This window comes from Musa acuminata, chromosome BXJ2-8 (genome assembly GCF_036884655.1).
Source record: "Musa acuminata AAA Group cultivar baxijiao chromosome BXJ2-8, Cavendish_Baxijiao_AAA, whole genome shotgun sequence".
NCBI classification, from domain to species: domain Eukaryota; kingdom Viridiplantae; phylum Streptophyta; class Magnoliopsida; order Zingiberales; family Musaceae; genus Musa; species Musa acuminata.
Genome location: NC_088345.1, coordinates 13,506,921 through 13,521,666, shown reverse-complemented (window position 1 = coordinate 13,521,666; position 14,746 = coordinate 13,506,921). Strand labels below are relative to the sequence as shown.

Sequence of the window (14,746 nt, the reverse complement as noted above, 5' to 3'; positions counted from 1 at the left end):
AACCCACTGCTCCATATTACCCTGATGGTGGAAAAATACTAAACAAACTTTTCTCAAACATAGAAAATCTGGCCTCCACGGACAGAATACTTTTACTACTACTCTCTCTCTCTCTCTCTCTCTCTCTCTCTCTCTGGTTCTGATATATGCTATAACAATAATAATACAACAATGTTTAGATGTTGTTCGGAATATTGATATGCCTCAACAATAATAAGGGCAACTCGATCATACAAGCCTCAATCCAGAAACTGCAGTTGACACTTGTTTAACTCTTGGGTCACCACTTTCCAATGACACACCACGTGGATCTTCTTTCACCAAAAGGGGCAAAACACCATGTGAGCTCCAAGTTTTGCCTACTGAATCGCTTGCTTCTCCAAGAATTATAGCAAAAACTGCATCGAAACCACCTGCTCCAGGAACCCCCGCCAACAAAACCCCATCCAAATTCATAGTGGCATCCAGAAGTCGGGTTTGTGATTCTGGTTCGATCTACACAATTAAGAAAAAGAATATGAAGACACGATACTTACATTAAAGAGACCGGACAAGATGGACAATTTACTGACAACTTACGATTTGCTAAGTACCAGCATTTACAAATGCAAATGACTAACTCCACAATATGATCACCGATGATATTCTAATGCAAGCAAGAGAATGTGTCATGAATCCGTTGGATGCAATTGTTCTTAGAATACACCTTAGCTGTAGTCATTATTGCAAAACCAAGAACATCTAATGTTTAGGTGTTTATTATTATTTGGGTCGAGGTGTTAATTATTTGGTATTTTGTTTTAAGGTTACAAGTAGATTGCATCACGTGTTTTGCTCAGACATACAAGATCAGGAAGAAAAAAAGAACAAGATCATATCGAAGATAACACCACAAACAGGTCTTGCAAGAGCCAAAAGGAAAATTTCTGTGTTCAAGTCCGAGTGACTCCACTATGAGCTAATCTAAACTAATCTGCCAAGAATAACATAAATTCTATAATTACATAACAGTTTAATTGCATCAATGGGTACTCTATAGAATTCATACAAGTTCCTTTTGTCATGCATTCCAAAGAATGATCACATAATATAAAAACCATGTGACGAAAAGAAAGGGTGATTGTCAAACAATAGTTAACCAGAACCAACCCTCACATCATATAAAACCGAACAATGATCCTTGTTTACCAACCACACATTGTCTAACCAAATCAAATTCTCTCTCGATACGTCCTCAAAAAATCCGATTCGTGCTGATTCTTCCCCCAACCACCGAAGAGATCTCGGCGGAATTGCCACATATGAAATTGAACACAATTTTGCAAAGAAATACCCCACTTGTTTCTCGAGAAGACATGGGAAACATGCTCAATATCATTTGACTGAATAGTTGCCTCAGCTCCTTGTTGTTTGAAGAAACCCTCCCCTTCGATTGGTCTTTTTTCATGAAAAACAGACATGAGATAACAAATCAAGTCTTTCCCTAAGATTTCGAATAGCTGTTCTAAATTCAAGTTGATTATGTTTTGTTTCTTCCTCGGAGAAAGACGATCAAACAATTCCCAATCATGGTCCTTGTGGATCGGATCATCCGTATAGGATAAAAAAAGAAACTCCAAATATTAACTATCTTTCTCTTTGAATGAGATCTTACAACTAAAATCCCTCTTTTTTCCGATCCGGTTCCTCCACCACCGCGAACTCTGGACCAACAAAAAAAATATGACCTCTCCAAAAAGTTGCTTACACTTGTAGATATCACTGTTTGATATGCTTCAATAGCGAAGTATGTTACATATGGATCATAGGAAAGGAACTTGTTCACAAATATCAACTGATTTTGTGAGTGCAGTTCTGATGATAGATAATCTCCCCATTAAGTGGCATATCGCCTTCTCAACTGACTTTACATAAATTTTCATACTGTCAGAACCAACTAGCTTTAGAGGTGCAGCGGGGCCTAAGACATGAGGATCCACGATGAGTGATCTAGCACGTCTTTGTTACCGAGATACATGCACTTGACCGAAGAGAGCAATTTAAAGCTTCTTCTTTGTAATTGCATATATACAGAACTTTCTATAGCACAAAAAAATTTCCTAAGATATAGAATTGCTTCCTGAGCCTATTTAATTCATTACATAGAACATTGATTATAAGTTTACGAATCAAGTCTGCCTTGTAAAAAGATAGATCATTCATAAAAAGGTCACACAATAACAACAACAACAACAAAGCCGTAAATCCGAATTATCTGGGGTCGGCTACATAAATCTTTTGCCGTCACTAAGATTTGTAAAAAGTTGTATATTTAGTTAAGTTTAAAGTATTTAAATCTTTATTTATAGTTTTTATTAAAGTCCTTTTAGCTCTTCTATTTTTTTCTCGTGCCACTAATATTAATCATTTCACCTCTTCTGATTACTGTATCTGAAGATCTCATACAATCTTAAACGATTTTTTCTCATCTTAATCTATATCAAAAGATACCTAGTTGAATTGGACAGGCATTCGATACCATTCATGAAATGCTACAGTACCATTTGAATTAAGCAGGCAAAGGACAATCAATTTAAATTCTAAAATAGCTTAAAATCATGTTATCAGGCTGAAACTCAACAGGCAATGAGTTTTTAGTTTCTACAACCAGAAACGTTTCGTGTCCAGCCTGAGCACAGCTCTCTCAGAATACAGAATATTCTAGACACTGGACCAAACTTCCACAAGATCCTGTAAGCCTTAACAAACTTGTTAAGAGCTCACAGGCATGCCTTGTCTAGTTGGAACAAATCTGAATTGCATTCCACAAGTTACTGCAGGTAGCAGCATATATCTTAGCAATAAACTGTCTTAACAAGTAATCAAGTCGTTTTATTCTCCAATATAAACTACATAATAACAAAAACCTAGAAGATTTGTCCTGAACAAAACCCATAATGAGACTTGGAACAAAATAAACTTACAGGAACACCAGCTGCCTTGCCCATTTCTCGCATATGAAGCCTAATCTCTAGAAAAGCATTTCTTGCTCCTATCAATGACTTGACGACAAATTCTTGATATTGATCATTAACAAGCTGCATCCACTGGACAAGTATAGGTTCTTTTATATTAGGATGATTCACCATAAACAAAAAGAGAGGTAACAGAGATTCTGTAGAAAACATAATTAAAACACAACAATCATAGAAAATTGACATGTATTTCACAGCAAGTAACACTTCACCAAATAGATTGATGCACTGACTCTGATGCTCCAAAAGATTATAATATCTTATATAATTTATACTATCTTTTTGGACCAAAAATTGCCTATCTCTTAGGGATATGAAAATTATTTATGAATAAAAGAGAAAAATCTAAGATGCAAGATGACATTCAGAAATCTATATTCTCGAAAGAAACAGGAAAAATGTTCACACAAGAAAAACATAGATTTTCAAACTTGCCATGAATATTAAAATATTAAAAATCTCCAGGAAAAATCTACAAGCTTTAAGCTTTTCTTTGTGTCCAAAGAGAAATTTCAATGATTGAGGGCTTATATTCTAAAGAGAAATAGGAAAAGATGTCAGTAAACATAAAATTTAAAACTTGTCATGAATATAAAAATGTTATATACTGAGAAATAAAAGTGTTTTTCATTTTTATTAGTTGATCATATAAATATTAAAAAATCTTTCATACATGTATTTAATGGATATTAAATGCATGCAAATGGCAACACCAATTCCAATGCTAATACAAATCTGCATGTTCTCCTTGCTCTTAAGACATCCTTGTCAGACTTCTAACTCCAATCAGAACCACAGCACCATAATGCCCCATGGTCAGCACTAATCATGCTCTAGCTTGTGGTTGCTTGGGTTTCTTGACTCTAATACCATGAATAAATCATCGAGCTCCAACCATAACTGCTAATTTGTCATAATTGGGACATGTTTGTCTTTAACTATTCCTTCCTTAACTGTTCTTTTCCAGAAATCAAATGTTAGAAGACTCTGCATTCAGGAACAGAAGCAGGGTTCCTATTTACATGAATTGGGTTAAAAGATATGCATCATTCTTTTCAGTTACCATTTTCTGTTAATTTGGTTTTCATTTAACAAGTGAATGCACGATGTAAGAAGTTACTAAATACCATTCCATGGGCATGCCGGCTGCAGCTGCTGATAATATGGCTGTATGCATCCCAGTAATCCGCTGCTAGCTTGCTTAAATTTTTTAATTGCTCCTCAAGCATTGAATTGGCAGATGCAATTCTTTTCCATGTTTCTTGGGACTTCTGAGGATCAGACTTTTGCCACTGCTTCACAGAGCCAACCATCGAGGGGGTAGATGAACCTCCAGTGCCAGGTTCCCCTAGTAGCTGACATGACAATTTAACCACATAAAAAGTTCATAAAATGCCTAATAAAATACAGATACAGAGAAAATCAAGAAGCTTTGGACAAAATAACCTAACTCACAAGATAATCTCAAAGGAACCAGCATAATTAACATGAAGATGTACAATAAAAAATATGCTAAAAATACATATTGCTCCTTGACATTTCAACTCATCATTGTGGAAAAAAAAAAAAAAAAACTTTCCAAGCACATTCCCAAAGGAAGAATGCTAGAAAAATTTTATCACGACTTTTTATCAATTGGGAAACGTCACATAGTTGATTAGTCGAAGGCGTCAAGGAAGTTGTAGGCTTACAAGGGTCATAAGTGGAGGTAAGGAGAAATGAGACTTGTCATGATCCCATTTTGCTTGCAAAATATCAGTGACTACATCCAGCAAATGCTTTTCTCCAGTTACCTGTAAATTCATAATAAGATAACTCTAAGTAATAAATCTCTTTATCAATAAATTAAGGTTCTGACTTTTTTGTCAACATAAATTGATCTTCAATTAAGATTTAGAAGCTGAAAACATCTTAGTGCCTTAATTATGTCTCATCTTGTAATCTAGATCAAACAGCAGACACCAACAAAAAAGCAAAATTAAGCACATTAAGGGAAAAATATGTAGAACATCCAAATTACATCTTCCTCAGAATAAAAGACATTGATCTCATACAATCAAGAATTACTTTTTATACTACTAAAGTTTTTAGCAACTGCTCGAGTGATGATATAACTAGTATGCCCAGAACCAAGAAGTTTCCAAACAAGTAAACAGAATTTATATGGAACAGCTATACATAGGAACCACATTTATATCAATTAGAAAGAAAGATGGCACAATAGTGAAGAAACCTGAGCAGAGGAAAGAACTGCAGGAGAAAATCTGACATATTGTTGACTGCCATAGACAGCAGCACTGATGTCAAAACCACTGCCAATTTTGCCTTGAGCTATACAATGAGCACTTTGAGCTATAATGTGTACCAAATCAAGATCTGAATTAGCTGCATTCCCATGACCCAAACTTTTTTCTGATAATGGGAGGCTAACAACCCCAAGGTAGTGAAGTAATGCTGCAACAACTGATGCAGTCATTGCAGCTGATGAACCAAGTCCAGTTTTTGCAACCTCAGGTTTGCATTTCTCTCCAGTAGCCACTCCATTAGGAGCTTCTGAATTAAATGTAATCAAGGAAAAGGGAGGAAGTGAAGCCAGTGCATATGTAGTCAAAGGTAAGCCGTGTGCTTCGATCTGATAACAGAATGAGATACAGTTTAGTTTTCTTAATTGTTAAACAGTCATCAAGTAAAACAGCATGACATAATAAGATTGACAGTTATGGCTTGAACATCGAAATGGCAATATAGCAACTTACAAGGCAGACCAGTAAATAGAATATAACAATCATGTGTCAAGGAAATATGACAATCAGCACATGCAAACAAAGAAAGCTTTTGTATAAAAAAAAGGATGATTACCTGGTTTCGATAAGAATAGAAATCATTGGCACCTAATATTGTAATATCAAGACCTACATTGAATATGGAAAATATAAATACAAATGCAGATATGAGCATAATTAATATTAATGAACGTATAAGTGGGGGAACTAAAAGAAAATGTAAATGATACAATGAAACTACCTTGTAGAAGTAGTCTTTGTAATTTATCCTTCTTGCTCTCATCAACAAGTATCACCTTGGAGGCAGTTATGGCATACTGAATGGCTTGTTCCACAAAAGGGTTCGTGAAATCTCTGGAAGTTTCAACAATAGTAAAGCAATCATGTTAAATATGCAGTTGAAGAAAAAAGTTCTTTTCTTGAACGATGGACAAAGGACAATTCAGATAACTGTAATGATCAACAATTTGAAGAATTACAGAAAAAAGGAAAACTGCTGACCCTATGCTTGATGTACAAAAAGAGGCAGCAAGACTTCTTCCAATAATTTGTCAATTATAAAGAAAAACATAATGTTGATCAGCAAATATTAACCAGCAAGAAACATGATAAATAAGATTGCAAATCTGGATGGAGACACTCTTCTTGAATGACTTTGGACGTGCCTAATGTTTCCATTGGGTTAATACCACTTTCTGATGGATCAGTTTATGATGCCAATGCAGCGCGGCAGTACAAACGAAAAATATTCTAGCCAAGAGAATGCCTTTGTGGATCTAAGTTCTTCAACGAGGCCAATGAAAACAGAATCTGATCAGTGATTTAAAAAAGCGTTAGGCGCCAAAAGACGCCAGGGTCCCAAAATACCTGAGGCGCCAGGTGCTCGTCCAGGTGCTCGCCCGAGTGAAGCGAGATGCTCTAAAATATTAAAATATATAAAAAAATATATTTTAAATTATTAAAATATATTTTAATATCTTAAAATATTCTCTATTGTTAACAGTAGAGTGTGAGGAGACTGAGGTGAGAAGCTGAGTCACGGTGAGAACTCAATCGTGGAGTGGAGGCTATTGTTTGAGAGCAGCAACAGCGGGTGGCAACGACAACGACAGCGATAGTGACATCGGGCGGTAGCAGAGAGTGGCAGCAACAACGGGCGACAGCAGAGAGAGGTAGCAACAGTGGTGTTAGGACTCTAGCTTGGAGAGTCCTAATTGAGAGGGACATTCATGTAAAACCTACCTAAGCCGACCCCTATTAAAGAGGTGAAGAGGTCGGCTAGGGTTAGGAGGTTGTTTCTTAGAGAAAAATTAGGAGTTGTAAAGGAATATGAGTCTTGAGTATGAGTCCTATTAGGAGTTAGGGTTTAGAAGCCCTATAAATAGTCATGCATTCCTCCTCTTTTCATAAGCAATAGATAAATCTTTTCTGCAGCCTTTGAGCAACAACTTGGAGGGAGGAACCCATATAGAGTTCCAAGGAGGCCGATCCCCTAAAGAGATCAACCCAAGTTTAGAATCTGCAAGGGTTCTAACACCTGGTATCAGAGCAACGTTCTTGGCATCTCGCTGCCCTTCCACAGCCATCCATCAGCCCTCCACAACCGCCCAAAGCAATTCCCACAATTGCTTAAAAGATCGTCGCCAAATTCTGTCATCATCTCCACCACCGCGGATCATCCTTTGATCTCCCTGTGAATTGCAACAGGTTCTGGTTTCCTACCTTACTGCTGTTGCAATTTAGTTATCCTTATTCGAAAATCCAAAAAAAAATTGTTCTTATATTGCTGCATAAACTTTTCGTCACAAAGTTTTCATCTCTACGACGAAAGATACATTGCAGAATTCCAACCGCATAGTATTGTCTGTTTGATCTTGCTACTGTGTTTTTTCTATCCAAATTTCTACGAAATTTTTATGACATCTTTGACACTTCCTAACAGCAGATTTCCCTTTAGTTTTGTCAAAAAATTCTCAATATAAACCATTGATCTTTTACGTCTAATTTGCTATACTTGAAAATCTGCATTGTAAAATTTCAGCCGCGCAGCACTATTTGTTTGATCTTGATACAACATTTTTTCTATCCAAATCTCTCTGAAATTTTTATGATAGCTTTGACACTTCCTAAAGTGGATTTTCCTTTGGTTTCGTCAAAAAATTCTTAATATAAATCACTGATCTTTTATGTCCAATCTGCTACACTTGAAAACCTGTGCTGCAGAAAATTTCAGCCACATATTGTTGCCTTAACCCACATAGAGTTATTCGGCCAAGTTGCAGCCCCTACTCTTCACTGGTGCTCCTCGTACGAAAGAAGGATGAAACATGGCGATTGTGTGTTGATTATCGAGCTATCAATGGCATAACCGCCAAGGACAAATACCCTATTCCAATAATAGATGAATTGCTAGATGAAAGGGAGCACAAATCTTCACAAAGCTGGACTTTTGATCCGGGTATCATCAAATACGAGTGTGCGAAGAAGACATACCGAAAACCACCTTTTGAACACACAACAACCACTACGAATTTTTGCTTTCTCCAACAGAAAGTGGAATATCTTGGGCATATCATATCAGAGGAAGGTGTGGTAATGGACCCCTTCAAAATTGGAGCAATACAAAACTGGCCGACCCCGAGGAACATAAAATTGCTACATGGCTTTCTGGGTTAAACAGGCTACTACCGCAAGTTCATGAAAAACTATGAAAAGATCAGTGCACCACTTACTTCCTTACTGAAAAAAGATGTCTTCCAATGGTCGGACAAAGCCTCCGCTGCCTTTGACAAACTTAAGGCAGCCATGATGACGACGCCGGTGCTAGCACTACCAGATTTCAACCAACCCTTCATTATTGAGGCCGACGCATCTGGAGTCAGAATCGGAGCCATTCTCATGCAAGATGGTCGACCACTCGCATACACTAGCAATGCATTATCTCCCTCCCATCAAAATATGTCAACATATGATAAGGAGATGCTCGCCATTGTGCATGCAGCAACGAGGTGGAGACCCTACTCGATCAATCGACGATTTCAAATTAAAACCGATCATAAAAGCCTCAAGTACTTTTTGGAGCAAAAGATATCATCCCCCGAGCAGCAAAAATGGATAACAAAACTTCTTGGATTTGATTATGAAATAACTTACAGAAAGGGGAAAGAGAATATTGTTGCAGATGCACTTTTGCAGCTACCTGAGCAAGCTGAATTTTCGGCCGTTTCACTTCCGACCAGCGACTTCCTTGAGGATATTAAGATGGAATGACAAGAAGATTCGAAGACAAGTAAGATCATAAAAAAATTAGAGAAAGTACCAAGCTCCATGGCTCATTACAATCGGGACTCAAAAGAATTATGTTATAAGGGACGCATTGTGCTTTTGACAAATTCTACTTGTATCTTCAAGAGCAGATTTTGGACAAAGTTATTCCATATGTAGGGTACTAAATTGAAAAGGAGTACGACATATCACCCACAAACCAACAGCCAGACGGAAGTTGTAAATAGGTGCTTGGAGACATCATAAAGCCACCCACCAAATATGACTACCCAAAGAGAACTCCAGACCCAGCCAAGTGCCATTTTTGATCGACGGATCGTGACTCGACGACGACGACCCACTAATGAAGTGCTAATACAGTGGGCGAACCTACCAACAGAAGATACCACTTGGGAGAACTATAATGACTTGAAGATCAAATTCTCAAAATTCATGAATCATCAGCCTCGAGGACAAGGCTGATTTGAAGAGGGCGGGTCTGTTAGGACTCTAGCTTGGAGAGTCCTAATTGAGAGGGACATTTATGTAAAACCTACCTAAGCCGACCCCTATTAAAGAGGTGAAGAGACCGGCTAGGGTTAGGAGGTTGTTTCTTAGAGAAGAATTAAGAGTTGTAAAGGAATAGGAGTCTTGAGTAGGAGTTATATTATGAGTTGGTTAGAAGTAGGAGTTTTGAGTAGGAGTCTTATTAGGAGTTAGGGTTTAGAAGTCCTATAAATAGTCATGTATTCCTCCTCTTTTCATAAGCAATGGATAAATCTTTTCTGCAACCTTTGAGCAGCAACTTGGAGGGAGGAACCCCTATAGAGTTCCAAGGAGGCCGATCCCCTAAAGAGATCAACCCCAAGTTTAGAATCTGCAAGGGTTCTAACAAGTAGCAACGATAACGGAGAGCAACAGACAGCGACAGTAGCATCAGAGAGTAGCGGCAGCGACAGCGATAGTGGCAGCAGAGAGCAATGGCAACGACAGCGGAGAAAGGCAGAGGCAACAGTAGCGACAGCAGAGAGGAAATGTCGGTGGCAGAATCGCGAGTGCTGTTGGGGTTGGGGAAAGTCGCGAGGAGGAGGCTTCGAACCAACTAACGCAAATGCGACCAAACCAGACCTAAAAAAGTGGTTCAGTCGCTTGGTTTAAACCGGACGCTCGCCCGAAGCACCTGACGCCTAGGCTCGGGCGAGCGCCCAAGCGACGCCTCTTTGAAACACGCCGCTTGGACATTAAACGAGGCGCTCGAGCCTCGCCTCGCTCGAGCGCCTTTTGAAATCACTGAATCTAATAAGCTCTTAGATCAACAATGTCAAAATAACATTATATTATCTGTATAATCTCTCGTGTGGTCAGAAAAATACATTTGTATGTTATTTCTCTTCAAAATAACATACAAATGATTTTATCCTTAAATTTTATAAATATAAGATTAACATTATGTACATCTATGTGCATGGGTGGGTGGTGGGAGGGTGTCTATAATGCTATTACCATGATCAGTCAGGTGAGCTTTTTCCCATATGCTTGGAAAAAAACTCATGTACAATGCATCTTTGTTCAGAAGGCTAATAATACATGCAGGACAAGTCACAAGCTCTTCCAGCACAAGAATAGTAATGACCATATCTGACGAAAAGAAAAGATGAATGACAAAGAATCAGTTAACATAACTAACAAGATTGTATCCCAAGTCACACTGGCCTAAAGATGCCTCCATTTGCAAAAATCAAGGGACTTCCAAGGCCTAAAGTATTCTTGGAAGGGTGCAAGCTGCACTTGCAATGAACAATTCCACAGAATTTCAAATCTTATATTCAGGATATCCAAGTTCCTTGTCAAAATCACGCATAACACCTTTCCATTGTCACCTTATATTAAGACAATTTAGCATATATTTTATAGTTCAGTTGCAGCTTCTCCGCAACTCAATATGGCTTTTGGTTTAGGAGGGTGATCCTGAGCAGCAAAAGACAATGTGCATGATTATACAATAAAATGTATAAATGTAAATTCATGAGTTGCCCAAAACCATAAGCCAACTGCTGAACATATATTGAGTTCAATCACAAAAAGTAGGCATTCAATCAAGCACTTGCCTTGAGGAGGTGCATTCCAAGGTTGAGTTTTTAAGTGATAATTTGTATGTGCACTCTCTAGATAGCTGAGGAGATGTTACTTTAACATCTGTCCATGCCTGAAACAAGTATAGATCAGTGAAATAAGCCCAACAAGTTGTACATAATATTAAAATACATGAATAGTTTCATCAGAAATCAATAAGATTTATTTCACTGCTTAATACAGCATGAAAGAAGGATATATTCGTTTCTTTTCAATTAAGGCATCAAATATTTCAAAAAAAAAAAAAGGAAGATCAAACCACAAAGGTATGCACGGTTACGTGAAATATTCACGCACAGAGACTAGACACCACCAATCCCGATACCTAAGCAAGGAAGTAACTTTGTGCTTAATCATTTTGGCACTTTATCAAATCACTTCTTAACATAAATCATCTCAGAATGGACTTAATAATCATGTACAAACTCAAGCAGGAAAAAGTTGCACAGGGAAAAGGTCAGAGGTATATCAATTATCAAATCATGGAGTCACCACAATGCTGAGTTGTGAGCCTCCTAGCTGCCTACTATGAAATGATTCTTAGCTATGTGATGGGGTACAATATGAGAACATTAAGGGTCCGTTTGGAAACACATTCGTATTTTTAATAGGCATTTGGAGAAAGAGATTTGAGTGAATATGCAATTATGGAATACCTTAAGTATCTGGAAAACAATTGATGAAGACTGCATTTTAAATGTGCATTAACGTAAGTATTTTTTGGTAAGATTATATTCTAAAAATCCATTAAATATTACGTGACAAATTTATCCTTCTAACATTTTTCATATTTATTCAAAAGTGAATACATATTTTTTTTTAAATTAAAAAGTAAAAATAAAAATAAATGTATGTAATCTTACAAAAAAAAATTGTACTGCTTAGATATATTATAAATAAAATATATAATCATGTAAATGAATGTAAAATAACCTTTCAAAATAAATAAATAAAATTCTACCATATAGAAGACATGTGAGAGGAGTCGGCTACGACAGAAATCGATAGAAGGGGAGAGGAAATGAGGGTTAGGAATTTTATAATATAGTGGTAATCTTATTATTTTAAAGAATGTTATATGATACATTGGAAAATTTAAAAAAATTCATTAGCATCCCGCAAATGCTCTATGCTTATAATACCTTAAGGTAGCATCAGCATTTGAGCATTTACATTGCAGCATTTAGGTCCACTGTGACTTAAAAACAAAAATTTATCAAACACCAAGTCACACTTGAAATATGTATTGGGTTCTCAATACACATTTCAAATGTGTTCCCAAACACACCCTAAGCCTTTAGATAGAAAAATTATGACATCCCCAATTAATCTTTTACCAAAATTGGGAGATGTTGTGATGGCTTATAGGACTAAATGGACTTGCCAATATTAACTTGGGCTTCAATTTTATTGGGTTTTATGTTATTAGGCCACCACGTTGTTGGATCAGTAATCATATCAAGTGGGATCATAATAAGAAAAAATAAATCTAGAATATCTAAGTTATTGAGATTGTGTCATATCGTTCTTTACATAAATGACAAAGAGTCTAAGATGGTATGTGCATGTTCAAAGGAAACTTATAGATGTGGTGAAATAATCTGGATCAATATTAGTGATATAAGAAGAGAAAGAAGAAAAACTAAGAAGGCTGCTAGGAACAATAAAAAGAAAATGCTGAATAAAAGCATATCCACATGAGAATGATAGCTGCCTAGTTAAGACTTTGACTGTTTGATAGCAAAGTACAAGGATCGAATCCCATCATCACCACTTGCCATTTGCAGAAAAATAAAAAAAGAAAAACATTCATGCAGCTAACCCGAATAGTTGGGACATTATGCTTGTTGTTGTTATGTTGTATCATCTGGCTCTTTACATTTGTGATAATTTTTCTCCACATATACAAAGGGGAAGGTAAATTTTCTATCTTAAATCTGCACAGCTAGGACTAGGGAATTTTAACAGTCTTATGTGCCAACATGAAAAATCTACTTGACCATTAAAATTAATTATTCCATTTTTATTTTTGATAAATATGTTTCAATAATCACCAATTGAAACGAGAGGATCACCTCGGGGAGCGAAAAAGCACAATTGCAAATAAATTTTCATCCAAACTTCACCCCAGACATGTTAGGAGCTCGGAATTAGTCTATCTGTCGGGCCTTAGACAAAACCAAAGGGCTGCTGAACAAATATAAACCCTTCCAGAACATGTTTCAATCTGGCCCTGACGCAGGTATGCATCATCTTCATCATAGAAATGACATTATTTTCAGAGGCCTCTGGCTTTGGGCACTCCTCGCTTTGCATTTACCCTATTTCATTACGCCCACAAGAAGCTAACAGAAACAACAAATCCAAAAGATTGTCGTCACAACAACCATTGGGTTATCTTTTTTGCAGTTTGATTAATATAAGAAAGCTCCTGCGATGGTTCGAGCAAATAGGTTACTCCTCGCTGATCGAGATTCTATTTTTCCATTGCTCCAAAATCTCGAATCTTTTCGTTCGCATAAGAAACGTCACAGAAGGTTTAAAGGAAAAGAAATCACTGACCCACGCCCAGCTCTCGGGCTTGATCTCATTGTAGAGAGGCCTGACGATCGCATAGAAGCGGGCCGTGGTGCTGAGAACGAGCCCCGCGTTGGGTCTCTCCAGAATCAGGTATCCACCAGTGATCAGAACCTTTCCGGGGGCCGAAACAACTCTATCCAAACAAGAAAAGAGGAGTCTGAGACCCGACCGACATGAGGGGAAGAAACCCCAAAACTGCGTCGCATCAAGAAACCCTTTCTCGGAATAGAAGGGCAACGTTTCGAAGCAAATCGAAGCAAACGGATCGTGACGGGGGAACTCACACTTCCATCGTCGCTCTTCACGAGTCGCACCCACCCCCAATGCCGTAAGAAGGAACGGGAACACCAGCGATTTTATTCACCGGAGACAGAGAGAGCACCTCAGACACGGCTTTGCGCAGGACCGGTGCGCAGCGAGCGATGCACTCCTCCGGCCCTCCTCCCGTACATGTACTTTGGACGCCGCATCCGCCAGTCGTGAGGGGTTCGTTGTGTCACTCACGAGACTGGACCCGACCCGGTCTAGATTGGGTCCGACCGGGTTAGATAGATAGATTCGGGTGGGTCAGATGAGCCGGTCTGGTGTTGATGACGTATGTCGACGACACATGCCAACCACGTGATCCGTAAATGAGTTAAAATCATATGACTGAGAGATAATTTCAAGGTTTTATAAAATCAATATCCAACAGTTTGAGTCGAAAATGTTAAATCAGTCAAATCATAGACGATCCCACAACATGACGACTATTGCACACCGTCTTTCCCCAACAAAATGTCAAACATGATTTGTAGTAGAAAGAAACACTGCTACAATAACACATGTCGTCTTATTAGTCCTCCCGAGACATAATAGAGCCATACAGAATAAAAAGTATCGAATATAGAGGACGGACAAAAGGAGCTACGTTCGATTAAAGAACAAAGTCAGTTCTTCATAAAATACTACAGCCTATTACAAGCCTTCACA

At 37.8% G+C, this 14,746-nt stretch overlaps 1 protein-coding gene across 2 annotated transcripts; it reads right to left on the bottom strand.

Annotated features, from left to right (window-relative positions):
- Window positions 1-22: 22 nt before the first annotated feature.
- On the bottom strand, window positions 23-14,229 carry LOC103994574 (phosphomevalonate kinase, peroxisomal). Of its 2 annotated transcripts, XM_009414943.3 has the most exons (10): window positions 14,059-14,227; window positions 13,757-13,907; window positions 11,170-11,267; window positions 6,039-6,151; window positions 5,874-5,926; window positions 5,248-5,646; window positions 4,706-4,807; window positions 4,142-4,369; window positions 2,964-3,086; window positions 23-495 (listed from the first exon to the last, which is right to left on the bottom strand). In XM_009414943.3, the coding sequence occupies exons 1-10, from the start codon at window positions 14,064-14,066 to the stop codon at window positions 229-231; spliced, it is 1,542 nt and encodes a 513-aa protein (XP_009413218.2). In that variant the 5' UTR covers window positions 14,067-14,227; the 3' UTR covers window positions 23-228. The 2 variants fall into 2 exon arrangements, with proteins under 2 accessions (XP_009413218.2, XP_018686106.2); XM_018830561.2 differs by lacking the exon at window positions 4,706-4,807 and having other exon boundaries at window positions 14,059-14,229.
- Window positions 14,230-14,746: the final 517 nt, after the last annotated feature.

What these genes read in the sequence shown, in the direction of transcription:
- LOC103994574 (XM_009414943.3), bottom strand. An exon ending in TCTATTCTTATCGAAACCAG is followed by an intron (nt 5,647 to 5,873) that starts GTAATCATCCTT and finishes TTCTGTTATCAG; the next exon opens with ATCGAAGCACACGGCTTACC. An exon ending in GCAAGGCAGCTGGTGTTCCT is followed by an intron (nt 496 to 2,963) that starts GTAAGTTTATTT and finishes TTAATTGTGTAG; the next exon opens with ATCGAACCAGAATCACAAAC.